The sequence below is a fragment of the Cebus imitator genome, unplaced genomic scaffold, assembly GCF_001604975.1.
Source record: "Cebus imitator isolate Cc_AM_T3 unplaced genomic scaffold, Cebus_imitator-1.0 Scaffold170, whole genome shotgun sequence".
NCBI classification, from domain to species: domain Eukaryota; kingdom Metazoa; phylum Chordata; class Mammalia; order Primates; family Cebidae; genus Cebus; species Cebus imitator.
In genome coordinates, this window is record NW_016107485.1 from 1778503 (window position 1) to 1796122 (window position 17620).

The window sequence follows — 17620 nt, forward strand, 5'->3', positions numbered from 1 at the left end:
AAAAAAAAAAAAAAAAGAAAAGAAAAAAAAGATAATAGAAGCCAGTGCCTTGGAATTGAGTGCTGAGCTCTAGTTCTGGGAAGTTGTGAATTAGGCCAGATGTTCTAGAAGAAAATGAGCAGTATAATAAAGTGTGATTTGATGGCTTTCCCTTTGTTGCCAGAAGTGAAGGGAAAGGAGTTATAGGAGAGTATGTTAAAGGCTTGTTTTTCCCTAGTAGGTGTGGAGTTTCCAGAAGAAACAAACAGATCTCCTCCTCGCCTTTTATAAGCATAGAATTACAAAGTTAGAAACAGCCATGCAGGACGCACAACAAACGCTGGTCAGCCAGGACAAGTAAGTAACAAGTCAAATCCCTAGAGAGCTTTTTTTGTTTGTTTTGTCTTTCTAAGAAGTGACAGTCCTTATTTCCTTGTGTTTGCAAAGCCTGGAAATTGCTCCATATGTATTTGTTTGTTTGGGAAAATCAGGTACAGAGTTTTTGATCCCCTGAATCTCCATTTTTTTTCTTTCTGCCCTCCAGAGGCCCTCCTCACTTTATAGTTTTCCTCTTCTATTTCCCAGTATCAGAAACTGCTTCCCAGCCCAGGTGCAGAGGCTCACACTTATAATCCTAGAACTTTGGATGGCCAAAGCAGAAGGATCACTTGAGTCCAGGAGAAGACCAGCTTGGGCAACATAGCGAGACTCTGCTTCTAAAAAAAAATGGTTTTTAAATAAAAAATTAGCCAGACATGGTGGTTCTCACCTGTAGTCCCAGCTACTTGGGAGGCTGAGGCTGGAGGATCCTTTGAGCCCAGGAGTCTGAGTTACAGTGAGTTATGATTACACCATTACAGTCCTGCCTGGGTGAAAAAGTGAGACAATGTCTCAAAAAAACAAAATAAAACCCTCCACTTCTTTTTGAAAAATCATATATAGCTGATCCACACTGATAACACTCATTGTAGTGTCAACCTCCTGGGCTCAAGTGATCCTCCCACCTCAGCCTCCCAAGTAGCTGGGACTACAAGTGCATTCCACTATGCCTGGCTAATTTTTTTTTTTTTTTTTTTTTGTAGAGACTGAGTCTCTCCACATTGCCTGGGCTGGTCTGGATTTTTTTTTCTTCTTTTTAAATGTATTATTATTGTTATTTTTTTTTATGAATTGCTTCAAGCATTTGCATGTTAACTGTCTTTGGGGGCCATTCTAATCTTCTCTGTATTGTTCCAATTTGGGTATATGTGCTGCCAGAGCAATCAAAAGATGGAATCCTTGATAAAAACTTTTAGCCATTAGCAGGCCAGGGATGTGTGTGTGTGTGGAGAGAGGAAATGGATTCTTTTTGCAAATTCCCCTGAAATCATACCAAGTAATCTCTTATTTTGTCCACCTGATTGTTCTCATTATCAAAATCCTGCCATTGTCTCCTTCAATCACAAAATCTCTGATAGAAATAGGTTGTATAGCTGCACGCATTTCTCAATAAGCATTAAATAGATGTTAATAGTTATAATAAGAAAAAATCAGGTTTTTAATCCCTGATCTGCTGGAGCTGATTGTTTTCATCTTTTGCCTAGAGAATTGTCAGTTTTAAGGAAGGAGAATGGAGAACTGAAGAAACTTCTAGCCATTCTAAAGGTAAATGAAATAGATTTTCCTTATTATTTTTTCTCCTACTTTTCTCATCTATCTAGCTGACTGTATAGAATACTGTTTCCTAACCCTTTTCTCATCATGGAACACACAGAAATTGATATTTGTACAATAAGCACACTATAGTAAATGGATGAGGTCTCAGCAGACCTTGGAGGACTGAAAGGATCAATATATAGCACACTCGTAATCCATTCACAACATACCAGTTAGAAAGCTGTCTTATACAGGAGACATCTGCTGCAACTCAAAAATTTCTCTTTAATAAAGTCAAGACACCTCAGGACCCTTCCTCTGCATCACACTCTACTTCCTAAATATTTTTTCTTCCTAAGAATGTTCTGTGTATTTGTATAATTTTCCTGTTGATCCCACTCCTATAATTATTCAAGCACATTGTAGTATGTTATTTCCCTTTCTCTCCCCAGAGACTCCATATTTCCCCACATGTTAGTCTGTGGGATTCCTTATGTGTACTTATGATGAACTAAAATATTATCCCTTCAAAGCTAATGATATCCTGAGGAAATACTGTGGCTACTTTCCCCCCTACTGGGAATCTTAGCAACCCTGACTAAGGGGCATTGAGCTTTGTTATCTAACAATTAAGACTAAAGGTCTGTTGATTAGGATCCTCAGTTGCAGCTTTTTTCACTCCTGTTTTTATTTTTTTTTAACCTATAGGAATCTCCGAGTTGGTACCAAGGAAGCAGGTCAGTTTTATCAGCTTCTGTACTAGCCCAGTCCCCTAAAAATGCCTATTCTTTCTTGACTCCTGGCTGTGTGAACTCTGAGAGAAAGAAAATCGTTAATGAATTTAGCTTTCACTTCTCTGAGAAACAGTTACTTACTGAAAAGTGCCGAAGTAAAATTTTAATTGTAATGCTCACCCTGGACTGTCATCTTATGAAATCCTACTCATCCTTCAAAACTCAACTCAGTCATTTCCTCTGTGAAGATTGCATTAGGTAGAGTTAGATGGTCTATTCATTCATTCAATAAATATTAAATGCCTACAGTTTATCAGGTACTGTGTTAGAGGCTGGATATATTTCACTGGTCCTTTCTAATTAGTGATATGTATGCTCTACCAACTGTTAAAAAAAATGGGTGTGTGTGTGTATTTTTTTTTTTTTTTCTCTTTTTGAGACAGAGTTTTGCTCTTGTTGCCCAGGCTGGAGTGCACTGGCTCAATCTCGGCTCACCCACAACCTCCACCTCCTGGGTTTAAGTGATTCTCTCCTGCCTCAGCCTCCTGAGTAGCTGGAATTACAGACATGTGCCACCACACCCTGTTAATTTTGTGTTTTTTAGTAGAGACAGGATTTCTCCCTGTTGGTCAGGCTGGTCTCGAACTCCCAACCTGAGGTGATCCATCCACCTCGGCCTGCCAAAGTGCTGGAATTAAAAGTGTGAGCCACTACGCCCAGCCTAAAAATATTTTTAATATCAGTTCTGCATTGATGGATTAAAAAGACATGGTGCCCTACATTCATAGAAGTTATAGTCTAGTGTTCTTTTGTCCTTCTGTACTTCTGATAAGCCCATTATGACACTTAAACACTGCTCTAATTGTTTTTTTTAATCTCTCCCACTAGCCTGTAAGCTTCTCAGTTATTCTAGTTACCTTTGTAATCTCAGGATCTAGGAAATATGGACACAAATATATGCTTGTTGGATAGCATCCTTCTTTCTGGTTATTTTGGGTTTAGTTCTTTTTCTAGTTTCTTAAGGTGGATGAGAGGATGGAGGGATGTATGAATGGATGGACAGCTGTATGGCTGAGAGTACTTGGTAAGGCACTGAGGAGAGAAGAAAGGTGTACTTTACAACTTTTATTATGGGCAACACAGAGGTGGAGAAAGCTCCACTTAGGGAGTTGGAGAGCAACGGGTTTTATATGGAAACGCTGCTTCCATATGTGGCAATGCTACCTATAATACATGAGAGTAAGCAATTTGTGCTCAGAGAGGAAGCTATTATTTCTATAAACAATGATCTGATTGATCCTCTAAAGTGGCACTTAACCTCTGCTTAGGGGGATTTGAGCTGCTTCTCTTTTTTTTCCTTTCAGGTCAACCACACCTCGACCAGTGGGCATTACTTCCCCATCACAGTCAGGTGAAAAACATTTTTTTCCTTAAATATCTGTGTGAGATGAATATCCTTTCCCTATGTAGAAAATGATCTCCCTTCAAAGATAATAATGTGATCTTCCTAACTTTATGTATAATATGAAAACATCATATAACAGATTACCGCACACAACAAATTGGCCAGGCAAGGCGGGGTGCACCATTGATAGCAACTTTTTATTCTGCACTCTATTCTCTTTCAGTTACCCCACGACCCAGTTCCCAGCATAGCAGTCAGGTGGTCAGGTAAGCCTACACAGCAACATTAAAACTGTTGGCAAGAGTTGGAAGATGAAAGAAATATCTAGATGTGGCTCAGATTGGGACTGACAAAATTTTAGGTGTATGTAGAAGTTTAAAGCTAGGTTTTTTTTTTTTCAAGCCAAACTGTATCCGGCTTTATTAAAGATACTTTCCATAAACAATCATGGTATTTTAGGCAAGACATGGGCAGACAATCGTTAACAGTATGCAACTTTCAGACTCCCTTCTTCAGTGGACTACCAAAAATCAGAAAGCCATTAAAAAACCCAATGAAGTCTTCATCTGATGCTCTGAACAGGGAGTTTAGAGTGAGGGTTGACATTTCACATTTAGCCTGTTTAACAATTTTTCACAAGCCGACCCTGCTTTCAGAAAGTGAAATGAGAATGGCAGAATTTTGCCAGGGGCAGTGGCCCACACCTGTAATCCCAACACTTTGGGAGGCTGAGGCAGGTGGATCACCTGAGGTCAGGAGTTCGAGACCAGTCTGGCCAACATGGTGAAACCTTGTCTCTACTAAAAATACAAAAAAAGTAGCTGGGCATGGTGGCATGTGCCTATAATCCTAGCTACTTGGGAAGCTGAGGCAGGGGAATCACTTGAACCCGGGAGGCAGAGGTTGCAGTGAGCCAAGATCTCACCACTGCACTCTAGCCTGGGCAACAGAGTGAGACTCTGTCTCAGAAAAAAAGAAAGAAAGAAAGAAAATGGCAGAATTTATCTGAAGATCCACAATCTAGAAAGGGAACCACTGCTCTCTTTGCAGGTGTCATGTTAGTAGCATCACTGGTAAGTCCAGAGGGCCTGACACACTGGTAACCAATGACTGGGAGTCAGGTCCCAATAGATGTCTGGGCTTAAAGGAGTTAAGTCTATGCTGAAAGATGGAAAGGGAGAAGAGGACATACAAACAAATTTGTTTTTTCATACCACAAGGCTTTTGTGCCAAGGTGGCCATGTGTGTCAAAGTCAGGGAATCCCTCTTCCTGGGAGCCAAGGAAGTCTCTCAAAACTAGAAGAGAAAGTTGTTTTCCCCACATCGATCTAGCTTTGAAGACATTTTATTAGTGACATATGCCCCTTTCCCAAAAAACAACAGTGAAGTGTTATGTGTACTAACAACATATAAAGCTAGGTTTTTTGAGGCTGGCTGCACAGTGGCTTACGCCTGTAATCCCAGCATTTTGAGAGGCTAAGGTGAGCTCATCACTTGAGGTCAGGAGTTCAATACCAGCCTGACCAACATGGTGAAACCCTGTCTCTACTAAAAATACAAAATTTAGGTGGGTGTGGTGGCGCACACCTGTAGTCCTACCTACTAGGGAGGCTGAGGCATGAGAATCGCATGAACCCAGGAGGCAGAGGTTGCAGTGAGCTGAGCTTGTGCCATTGTGCTCCAGCCTGGGCAACAGAGTGAGACTCTGTCTGAAAAAAAACAAAAACAAAACAACAACAACAAATAAAACTAGTTTTTTTTCTTTTCTTTTTTTTTTCTTTTTGTTTCACCGTATACAGTCGATCCTCCTCAGCGGAATCTATTCCTTATAAAGAGGCTGGCTTTGGTAGCTTCGGACAAGTAAGCAACGTTCACCTTCTCTTTCCAGGTTGAAGTTTCTAACACTAAATGAAAGCAAAGGTTTATTGAGAACTTAAATTATATTGGTTTTGGCATAAATTGTCTGATGTCATACTGGATCATATTTTCTTTTGGCAATGGAGACCTGATGTTAAAAACTGACACAGAATAAATAGGAGTGGAAATAGTAGGAGTGTCTCAGGACTGAAATAACAGTGTCCATGGTGTTCATTTGGAAAGAGTAAAGTACGGCTCTTTCTTAAACTAGTTTGCCCACTGTAGTAGAACAATATATGCTTGAATGTGTAGATATAGATAAATAGGGAATAGGGAAGCCAGAGAACTGAGATATATTTATTAATTGATGCTTATTATTTGTCTATTAGGGAGGCAGAGGTCTGCAGGAAAGGAGAACTCCAAGAAACCCTTATAATGGTGAGAGGAGGGATAAAGGGTGTCAGAAGTCAACCTACTCTATGCAGAGATCTGCGGATTTCTGGTTTTCTATGTCTAATAGAATGCCATTTTGCTTTTTTTCCAGACAGTGATTCCAGGTATCCATACATATATTACAGGTTTTTCAAATAATGATATTTTTTTTCCTCCAATTAATAAGGGGGAAATAAAGATTTGAGTGATAGAAAGTCATTGAAAACCTCTGGTAGGAGATGGAGGATAACTTTTCAGTAAAATTGACTTGGAATTTTAAAAATTGCCACAAGATGGCAGTATAAGCTAATTGTAAAAAGAAGGTCCACAAGATGCTGACTGTTGGCCTGAAGTGTATCTGGCTTCTTCGCTGTGTTTTAAACATGAAAATATTCCAATGGAGGAATGTTTTAGGTCTGCTTTCTTAATTTCTTAACTAAAGCCCCTTAAAACTATTACTATTGTTACCATTTTCAAGGGCATTAGCCAGTACCTAGAGAATACCTATCAGGGAGGACTTTCACAAGAAAGAATTTGAAATTCCCAAATCTTTTTTTTTTTTTAAATTCTCTAAATAGTCTCCCACCTCAGCCTCCTGAGTAGCTAGAACAAAAGGTATGTGCCACTATGCCTGGCTAGTTTTTAAAATTTTAATTTTAATTTCTTTGTAGAGATGAGGTCTCCCTGTGTTGCCCTGACTGGTCTTGAACTCCTGGGCTCAAGCAATCCTCCTGCCTCGGCTCCCAAAGTGCTGGGATTATAGGCATGAGCAACCATGCCTGGTCCCTGTTGTCAAATTGTCTAATTTTCTCTTCAATTATATCAGTTTTTGCTTATGTATTTTAGGACTTTTGTTAGGTGCATATATAAATGTTTCTCTTCTTGATAAATTGACCCCTTTATCATTATTTAATGCCTTTGTCTCTTGTAACAACTTTCTTTTTTTGTCTTTTCTTGAGACAGAGTCTCACTCTGTCGTCCTGGCTGAAGTTCAGTGGCAAAAATCTCGGCTCACTGCAACCTCCACCTCCTGGCTTCAAGCAATTCTTGTGCCTCAGACTCTTGAGTAGCTGGGATTACAGGCGTGTGCCACCACGCCTAGCAAATTTTTTGTATTTTTAGTATAGAGATGAGGTTTTGCCATGTTGGCCAGGCTGGTCACGAACTCCTGGCTTCAAGTGATCCGCCTGCCTTGGCCTCCCAAAGTGCTGGGATTACAGGCATGAGCCACTGTGCCTGGCCCAACACTTTTGTCTTTTTTTTTTNTTTGAGATGGAGTCTCACTCTGTAACCCAGGCTGGAGTGCAGTGGTGCAATCTCAGTGCACTGCAATCTCCCCCTCCCTGATCCTTGTTCAAGCAATTCTCCTGCCTCAGTCTCACTGTGCCCAGCTACTTTTTGTATTTTTAGCAGAGACAGGGTTTCACCTTGTTGGCCAGGCTGGTCTTGAACTCCTGACCTCATGATCCACCTGCCTCAGCCTCCCAAAGTGCTGGGATTACAGGTGTAAGCCTAGCCAATTTTGTCTTAAAGTCTATTTTGTCTGATATTAGTATAGCCACTCTTGTTCACTGTTTTTTTTGCGTGGAATATATTTTTTCATCCTTCTCCTTTAAATCTATATGCATCTTTGAATCCAAAGTGAGTCTCTCGTAGACTATGTATAGTTGGACTTGTTTTTCTTTCATCTTTTTGCCAGTTTCTGCCTTTTAATTCATTTACATTTAACGTAATTACAGATAAGGAAGAAATGCAGAATGCCTTCTGCATTTTGTTATTTGTTTTCTATATGTCATGCTTTTTGGTTAGCCTTTTGTTTGTCCCAGCTAATATTTATCTTCTTAGGCAGCCAAACAAGTGCTTCTAATTGTTTTCAGCAGACAGGAAAAGGTTTTTCTGCACTTGGTAAGCTCTGAGCTCCAAGTCCTGGTGCTGTCAAATAAAGACAAGCTTGAAGGTGAGGTCTTTCAGGGAACTGCTAGATAGGTCAAATAATGACAGTTCTTTGGAAATGAGTCTTTCAAAAAGCTCCAACCCTGTTCCATTCCCTCTAGTGATTGTCAGACTGTTGGTTTTCACCATGAGTGTGCCCTGTTGGTTTTCAAGGCTACCATGGAGCTGAAGAAGGAGAAATGGCAATAGAGCAAATTAAAATGCCACAAACCTTGCTGTTTTTACTAACATTCTGGTATTTTTCTTGAATAAACAATCTCCAGATTACTACAAGTCCTTTGTTAATTTCCAGATTTCTAAAAAAGTTTATTCTGACCATTATGCCAATTTTCTCATTGTTTTTATGGAGGAGGAAATTTTTGGAGATCTTTGTTCTACCACTCGTAGCTATTTTTTTGTCTTTACCTATTCTTTCTGGTGATTTCCATCTTGGAGGGGAAGCCAAGTCACAGATACATTAGAGCACACGAAGGCAGTGAGGGATCTTGGCCCACAGTCTCATGAAAGGGAGAGGAAAGCACCTGTTAGAGATACTGCTATGTGATTTGTGAGCTTTTTCACTTGCCATTAGCCCCCAAGCCTAACATACATACTAAAAATCTTTGATCTCTATTTCCTTTTCCTTGGCCCCCAGTACACCCCAGTATAACTGGAGAGTCTCTTCTCCAGTTCATAGATTATCTCACAGGCTTATTTTTATGCTTTCCAGAAACCCCGTCACCAGCTTCAACCCACAGCTTATGTTACAGGTGAGTAACACTGTGCTTCCTTTTTCTTGGGATGTGTTCATACTTAAACTCTGCCAGCAAGCTGGGTGCAGCGGCTCATGCCTGTAATCCCAGCACTTTGGGAGGCCTAGGCAGGTGGATCACTTGAGGTCAGGAGTTCGAGACGAGCCTGGCCAACATGGCGAGACCCTGTCTCTACTAAAAATACAAAAATTAGCTGGGAGTGGTGGCACATGCCTGTAATCCCAGATACTCAGGAGGCTGAGGCAGGAGAATTGCTTGAACCTGGGAGGCAGAGGGTGCAGTGAGCCGAGATGGTGCCACTGCCCTCCAGCCTGCATGACAGAGACTCTGTCTCAAAAACAAAACAAATCAAAACGAAAATATAAAACTCTGTCAGCAGTCCTAGGGTTACCTCTCCACTGGCTTGTACCACTGAAGTTTGTAACATGCCTGATAAACAAAAAAGAAAATTGGATAGCACTGTGTTTAATATACATCCAAATTAGTGTATTTTGGCCAGGCAGGTGTAGTGGCTCCCACCTATAATCCTGGGATTATACTTAGGGAGGCCAAGGTGGAAGGCTTGTTTAAGCCCAGGTGTTGGCAACCAGCCTGGGCAACAAAGGGAGACTTAATTAGCTGGGCTTAATGGGCTACTTGGGAGGCTAAGAAGGGAGAATTGCTTGAGTCTAGGAAGTCAAGGCTGCAGTGAGCCACGGTCATACTACTGCACTCCAAACTGGGCAACAGAGTGAGACCCTGTCTCAAAAAAAATCATTTTATTATTAGTTGCAAGCAGGGGAGTTTTTCCTCTCTGGCCTAACTGTATAGGCTCTTACATTAAATATTCTTTTTATTTTTACCTTTACCTTTGCTTTTCTCTGCTGATGCTTTTATTTCCCTTCCTTAGACCTTCATCTGCCTCCTCTGGACAGGGGATTTTTTCTTTCAGACCATCCCCAAATGGGCATTCAGGCCACACAAGAGTCCTTACCCCCAACAATTCTGGTAAGTTAACATTTCCAAAGGAGTGGAGTTTCAACTATAGACACATATACTAAAATGAAGATTTTCAAGATGACAAGAAGTTGGGGTTTGCTCCCAAAGAGCATTGTCTCTAGTTGGCTCCTTAATATTCTTTAAGAGCCATCCCATTTCCTTCACAGTGAAGGGAAACTCTGGATTTTCCCTGGTGAGCACTCATCTTGTCACCATCGAGTCTTACTATTTAGCCAGAAATTTGGCCTATAGGATTAAACTGGCTTCTCAAAAGTCCCTATATTGAAAATGCTGGGCACTCAGTTCTGAGGATTATAAAGCCAATATCCATTCTTCTCCCCATCTTTTTTGGTAAAGGTGCTACCACCAGTCCTCTTGCTAAGGGGCTGCCATCTTCCTTAGCTCACCAATATTTATATTGCCTATCTTTCCACTTATAGTTAAATCTCAGACCTCTCTGCCAGTACCTGGTCCTCACAGGATAAGAACGGACTTTATAACCCATCTCTTAAATTGCTAATTGTCTTTCCCTTCTGAGTAGTGTTCCTTCGATCAAGAACTACCTGTTACCCTAACCCACAAATAACACTGCCGAGAAACTGCCCAAGTAAGCTATCTTTCACTGTTTCATTTTATCCATCAGGTCAGAGGGAGAGCAGAACCACACTAGAGAGTTTTCCTACTTTCCAGCTACCAGTCCTGCAGGTGAGACCTGGCTAGTCTAACTTGTCTGTGCATGAAATCTCACATGGTTAGGCCTGCACACTAAATGCCTCATTCTGGTCTTAGGGTGGTGGAATATAACCAGTGAAGTACGAAATGGGTTTCAACTCTGGTAACCGTATGTTCACAATTTTCCAGAATGGTCTCAGATTTTATCCTACTGTTAGATTAGCTTCCTGGTTTGGGATTTTTTAAATGAAGTCACATGGTAGTGAGAGGGTTTATACTGAGAGGTCTTGGCCAGGGTGAAGTAAGTGTGGACACGCTGACATTCTCAGTAGTTCCACAAGACAGTATTTTATATGAAATATATCTTTTGGGTAGAGGTACTATTTGAATTAGGAAAAACCACATTTACTTTTCCAGAGATAGCTAGAATAACATTTTGTAAATCTATGGGACTATGATTCTGATTCCAGCAACAAAAAGAAAAGGGCATGGTAACAAGGAGAGGTTTGTAAAGAGCCCTATTAAATGAAGTTGAGAGGGCAGGGGCAGTGGCTCATTGCCAGTAATCTCAGCACTTGGGGAGGCTGAGGGGGGTGGATCACGTGAGGTCTGGAGTTAGAGACCAGCCTGACCAATATGGTAAAACCCCGTCTCTACTAAAAACACAAAATTAGCTGGGCGTGGTGGCCTGCGCCTGTAATCTCAGCTACTTGAGAGGCTGAGACAGGAGAATCGCAAGAAAGAAAAAAAGTCCAGTCTTGCCTTTTTTTTTAATGGCTTGTGTTTTGAGCATATTTAGGCCCCTTTTTCACTCCAAGCTCCTGGTGCCCCCAGGAACAGTTCCTTCATACTAAGGTAGGTATGTATTTTGCTCCCATATTCCAAGATGACCTTTATTTTCATCAGTAAGAAATTGGGGCTGGGCACAGTGGCTCACACCCGTAATCCCAGCACTTTGGGAGCCTGAGGCAGGCAGATTGCTTGAGTTTAGGAGTTCAAAAGCAGCCTGGGCAACACAGTGAAACCTCATCTCTAATAAAATAAAATAAAAAAATAGCTGAGCGTGGCAGCGTGAGCCTGTAGTCCCAGCTACTCAGGAGGTTGAGGTAGGAGAATTGCTTGAACCTGGGAGGCCGAGGTTGCAGTGAGCTGATATCACACCATTGCACTCCAGCCTGGGCAATAAGAGTGAAACTCCATCTCAAAAAAAAAAAAAAGAAAGAAAGAAAGAAAAGAAAGAAAGAAATTAGGGTCTAAGCCTTAAGAGGCAACACTGGGGAAATAACATTCCTCCCTAACATCCTCACAAATGGAGGGATTAACCTACAGATGAAAAAAGACTTAAAAGCTCTATAAACCGTCTATGAATATATGGCCCCTAATTGGATCTTGACTGAAACAAGCTGTAAAAACAAAAAACATTCATGAGACAGTTGAAAGTTAACCTATTGGACATTTGATATTAAATAATTGTTAATATTGGAGAGTTTTTGTGGTATGATATTATAGTTATATTTTTAAAAATAGCTTTTCTCTTTTATAGATACATACTAAAGTATTTATGGATGGAAAGTTAAATGATGTCTGGGGTTTGCATCAGTGTAATTTAGTAGAGAGAGACATGGGAGAGTAGAAATAAAAGATTGGCCATGAATTATTTGTTAAAGATGGACGATGGGCACATGAGTTCATTATACTATTCTATGTATTTTTTAAAAATGTGAAAGTTTTGTTTTTAATTTTGTATTTTTTTACATTTTTGTAGTTTTAGTAGAGATGCCATGTTGGTCAGGCTGGTCTTGACCTCCTGACCTCAGGTGATCCGCCCACCTCGGCCTCCCAAAGTGCTGGGATTACAGGCGTGAGCCACCATGCCTGGCCGAAAATGTGTACATTTTAAAAAGTTATTGAAGGAAATGCCACCTCCTCAGAACTCTGCCTCCTGGATAGTCATCTCTGGGTATGGTAGTCATATGTTCCAGATTTTCCAAAATAGTTTTTCAAATATTCATCATTATTATCACCATCAGCCACTGAAATATTCCAGAGATTGTCACACTAGATGTGGCAAATCCTAGTTTGGAAAAGTTAGTTATCATGCAATGAAGAAAACTATGGGGAAGCAACAGCAGTGGTTTCTGTCTCAATAAGCTTCATACAATGAGTTGAGAGAGACTTGCTTGCCCTTTTTGTTGTTATAAACACCCATATCTACCTTCTTGTCCTCTGCTGCAGACTCCCTACCAACAACAGAGGCAGATGGGATTACCCAGTGGGAGAGGAGCATGGAGCACTTCCAGATAGATCATCTTCAAGGTCTGATCTATACATACTGCTGAAGGATAGACTGTAGCGTCCAGTACCCATTGGGGTGATGGCTCTGGAAAAAGTACCCTGGTGGTGTTTCCTGGTTTCACTCTATACCTTATGCTTCCTTGTCTTTATCCCATTCACCCTTATCACCTCCCAGTACAGTGGTCAGGTCTTAGAAAAGGCTAGTGCTTCAAGATGATGTTTATATCTCTTCCAGAAGACATAGGTAGCTTCCCTCATTTCCTACAACTTGAAACAAAGATTGTAAAAAATAATTCTTGGCATCATGCTTGGTTGGGAGTTGGGAATGGGGATGTGATGGGTCATATACGCATCACTATTTCATTTCTGGTTTTCATTTTTAGCTTTGGATGTACTCTCCATTGCCAGTGTTAACAAACAACATCTCTGTTCTTTGTCCTTATACTTTTTCTGTTTGCCTATTGTTTCCTCTGTGCTTAATTGCCATTAAATATGTTAATTTTCCTTTCTATTGAAAACTGTTAGAGATACTGATTTTCAGCTTAGTAAAGTATACAGGTAGTAAAACTAAGAGGATGTCCTTTTATTGCTACAATTCTATCACTATTACAAGCTCTAGAATGGTGGAATGGCAAACAACACTACCACTGAGATCAAACATGTATTCTACTTTGGGTACTAAATGGCAGAAATGAGGAATTTAATAGGTTAGCCACTCACAAACTGGCCTTAAGCAAAAATACTGGGAAAACAGAAAATAGCAGACATCTGTCAGAAATAAATTAGGTCTTGGGAATTATCTTATCTGAACTAGGATCCCCATACCCTTTCTGGTACTCTGAATTTATTTTTAAAGGAATTTCTAGAAACCTTCTCTTTTGGGCAAGAGCCCGTTCTGTAGCAAATGGAGTTACCTCCAAGACTCTTGTATCTCTGTTGCTCCTGAAGCCTCACAAATTTTAGTCATTATCATTTGATGGCTGAGAAACAATCTGCCTGATGATAGATGCTGAGCTACTTCCTTTTAAAGTTTTTATTCTTCTTTTAATTTACCTTAATAAGTCCTGCCCCTTCAAACAATAAAAGTATGTTGAATTAGAATGTTAATGGATTTGGTTCCATTAATCCCTAAACCATAGAAGTAGCAAAGTGGATGAGAGAGAAATAATTTTATTTTTGGCCTTTTTATTATTATTCTAGCATTTTAGGGCTTCCACTCTTTTATTTTTAGATGGTTAACTCATTGATGATACCTATTTGCCATATAGCTGATCCCAACTGATGAAAACCATTCTAAAATATCAATAATTAATTCACTTGAAGACCATGGTCCCTCTGTCCCTAAGAGAGATCCTAGTAAGAAAGGGAAAAGTCTCTTTTCTGGAAACAAACTGACAGCAAAAAGATGAAGAATTAGTCTCTGTCAAGCTGGACAGGAGGTAGTATGAGGTTTGTAAAACCAAACCTGAAACCTACCTCCACTGCTCTTCAACCAGGAGAAACTGTGCCCTCTCTTTCACCCCTTTGTAACATAATTCTACTTTTTAAAAGGTCTTCTTTTCTAATTATCACCTCCAATAAATATCCATTCTAAATTATTCTCCACCCAATTATTAAAGTTTTTCACAAGCTCGGTGGGGGAAGATTTACCCTGAGACACATAGTGAACAGAGTGAGGATTTTGGAAAGAGAGAAAAAGCTACAAGGCAAAGTGGTCCCAGCATAAGAAATGAAAATATTCTGCCACCTGTGATTCAGTCATGAAGCAGGTGAAACATATAAAATCATGATGGTATGAGGAAAAGGAAGTTAATATTTGCGATGAGACTGGGACTTACTGAGACTCTTAGTTGTCTAGGAAATGATCAGTTATTAAGAAAAAAAGAGAGTCGGTTGCATTACGCACAGACTTGTGTTCAGAAAAGGGGTGCCAGGGAGCTTTATATTCCAGGAAAGATGGTAGGGTTGGGGATGCACTGGAATCATCAATCGAATTAGAATCCCTTACTCCTTTCTAATCCTCCTGGAGAGGTGTGGCCAAGGTCTGGCCTCTCTATAGTACACTAGGAAAAGAACAGTAGACATGGGGAGGGCAAGCGCCATTTCCCAGCCCATGGTTTCTCCAGATCCTCAGTACACTCTACACTGAGGTTAGAGGTCTGGATTTCTGCTGATCCAATCCTGGCCTTACTTAGTGCCCTATGGCCATCCTCCCTGGTTCACCCTCACTACATTCCCCTGCCACCCACCCTGAAGAACGCAAAACTTTTTAGTTCTCTGCCACAAGGTAATTTTAAAAATGTGGTTTCTTTGTTTAAACAGTTGCTAAGTTGGTTCATCTTTTAGTAACAGACCTCCCCTCCCCCAGCTGCCCGCTCAGTCTTGTATGATCACATCATCATCATCATCATCATCTTCCTCCTCCTCCTCTTCTTCCTCATCATCTTCAGGCAGTTCTTCCTCCTCCTCTTCCTCTTCTTCATCTAGACAAACTACCACTTCAGCTGGCTGAGGTAATCGAGAGTCAAACCAATCCAGTACCTGCTGGGTGCTAAGCCTTGAAGCCTGACTCAGTTGAGGGATATCAGTCTCCCGTAGCTGTTGGTGGGCTGCCCAGTACCTCTCCAAGGGCTGCATATCTGGTGGGGGTGGAGGGATCGGCAGAGGTGGTGTCTCAGCCCTTTCATTCAAGGAGCGGGTTGATGGTGGAGGTGGTGTAGGAATTACTGGGTCTTGGAAACTAGGGGCACCAGGTACTGCGTTGTCCCGAAACCATTTTAGTTGCCCATGCTTCAATGCATAGCGTGTGTCACCAAACCACTGAATGATCTCAGGCCGAGGTAAACCAGTGATCTGTTCTAACTTATGGTAATCTTCACGCCGTGCCCACTGGCACTGTAAAAAAAAGGATTTGAGGATAGCCAGCTGCTCTTTGGTTTTGCGCTTGGTCTTTCGCTGGCGTTGCATATCTGGGGATAGGTACTCTGTGGGGCCAACCCTACCTGGTATTGAGTTATGCCGTAGCCCTTGGGGCCAGGCTGGTTCCAGGTGTGGGGGTAATGCCTGATCACTGGGTGACACTGACTGTGGGATACAGCCTAATGGCTGGAGGGGTTTGGAGGTGGCAGTAGCTCCATTAGCTAGTATCTGGAAAGAGGAAGAAGAGGTAGAGGAAGAAGAGGGAGTAACACTAGATGCTGACTCCTCCTTACAACTACTGGCAATTAATGCAATTGGTGGGGGCTTATCCCGAGCTTGTGGCTGGAGGATAGTTGTGGAGTGGTTCCAGGAAGCAGTACCTATGCCATGTGACTGGTTGGGACCCCTGCTTGCCTGCTCCTTTGAGAGGCCACTGCTTTGAAGATCTTGCCAAAAATCTGATTGGTGGGGGAATGCTCCGCTGCCAGGTGTTATCAGGGACTCCTTTAACTTCTGGTGACTCTGTGACAGTGGCGGTATCTGAGAGGACTCCTCAGGCTCTACCTTCAATCCTTTCGTCTGGGTGGGCTTGCTAAGAGCTGGAGGACCTATTCCAATACCAGCTTGTTCTGGAGCTGGCATTGGAGGAGGCACCTCCTCTGGCGGCCGTCCTGCATGATGAGTAAAAGGGATTTGAAATGGAGTTGGTCCCGATGGTAGACCACTCGAGCTCGAGTCTCTTCTATTTCTTCAGATGACCAGCTAATGCCACAGCGGAGGCGCTGGGCCATAAACCAAGTCTTGACTTTCTCCATCTGCAACCCATAACGCAGGCAGAGAAGGGCAATGTCTGCTAGGCTGGGATAGGGAAAGTAGCTGAAGGTTTGTAGCAGGTGTTCATTGCTGTCTAGCTCACTGGTCTGGGCTGCTTGGGTCCATACAAGCTGTAGCTCCTCAGAGATTGGAGGGAGGCAGATGAGCCCCGCTGGTGAACTATTGAGACTGCTGGCCTCTTTATTAGGAGGCATGATGCTTTCTGATTTGTGCCCTTCAGAGATAGCTGTAATAAGAAGAGAAACAGCTCAATCACTGGGTCTCCTCTTTTTGACACATTACTCAATTTCTACCAAGCTAACTGCTGGACACCAAAACGATTAAATTTCTATTTGTATCATGTTGTATTGCTTTTTAAGTGCTTCAATAATTTCTCTTTTAATTTTCACAACCTTAAGGCATCAGATCCTGCTTTAATTCCCATTTTCTGTGGACTAAAGTTCATAGATGTTAAATTACCCCGAGTCATGTGACTGGTGAGTGTTGTACCAAGAAAAAAATCCTGTCTTTAAAGCCAGGTATAGTGGCTCACACCTGTAATCCCAGCACTTCAGGAGGCTGAGGTGGGAGGATTGCTTGAGCCCAGGGGTTTAATACCAGCCTAAGTAACATGGTGAGACTACAAAAAATTTAAATTTAAATCAGCTGGGCATGATGGTTCATGCCTGTAGTCCCAGCTACTTGGGAGGCTAAGGCAGGAGGGCTGCTTGAGCCTCAGAGGTCGAGGCTGCAGTGAACTATGACCACACCACTGCACTCCAGCCTGGGTGATAGAGTGAGACTCTATCTCAAAAATAAAATCAAATAAAATAAAAATCTGTCTGTCTTTAGAAGTTAAGCAGGAAAACTGATCCTGATATAGCTTTTTTTGGTGTGTGTTTTTTTTGTGTGTGTGTTTTTTTACACAGATTCTCGCTCTGTTGCCCAGGCTGGAGTGCAGTGGTGTTATCATAGCTCACTGCAGCCTCAAGAAGTCCTCCTGTCTCAGCCTCCTGAGAAGCTGGGATTACAGGCACCCACCACCATGCCTGGCTACTTTTTGTGTTTTTAGTAGAGACTGGGTTTCACCATCTTGGCCAGGCTGGTCTTGAACTCCTGACCTTGTGATCCACCTGCCTCGGCCTCCCAAAGTGCTGGGATCACAGATTTGAGCCACCTCATCCAGCAGTGTTTTT

At 41.7% G+C, this 17620-nt stretch overlaps 2 protein-coding genes and 1 non-coding gene across 3 annotated transcripts in view; 1 reads left to right on the top strand and 2 right to left on the bottom strand.

The window, feature by feature from the left end:
- RNF212B (ring finger protein 212B) overlaps positions 1–13210 on the top strand; it is a 68247-nt gene extending 55037 nt beyond the window's left edge. The window contains exons 7-17 of the mRNA XM_017544461.2: positions 221–336; positions 1563–1623; positions 2323–2351; positions 3713–3759; positions 3977–4019; positions 5553–5613; positions 6000–6048; positions 8705–8744; positions 9637–9734; positions 10369–10430; positions 12633–13210. Coding sequence (XP_017399950.1) covers positions 221–336; positions 1563–1623; positions 2323–2351; positions 3713–3759; positions 3977–4019; positions 5553–5613; positions 6000–6048; positions 8705–8744; positions 9637–9734; positions 10369–10430; positions 12633–12701 — 675 coding nt within the window. The 3' untranslated portion in view covers positions 12702–13210. The remainder of the gene's footprint in view (positions 1–220; positions 337–1562; positions 1624–2322; positions 2352–3712; positions 3760–3976; positions 4020–5552; positions 5614–5999; positions 6049–8704; positions 8745–9636; positions 9735–10368; positions 10431–12632) is intronic.
- On the bottom strand, positions 1139–1241 carry LOC119473622. The gene has a single exon (XR_005202827.1). It is a non-coding gene; the product is annotated as a U6 spliceosomal RNA (small nuclear RNA).
- Positions 13211–13226: 16 nt separating the features above from the next.
- HOMEZ (homeobox and leucine zipper encoding) overlaps positions 13227–17620 on the bottom strand; it is a 12505-nt gene continuing 8111 nt past the window's right edge. Inside the window, 2 exon segments of the mRNA XM_017544535.2 lie at positions 13227–16300; positions 16303–16671. Coding sequence (XP_017400024.1) covers positions 15069–16300; positions 16303–16671 — 1601 coding nt within the window. The 3' untranslated portion in view covers positions 13227–15068.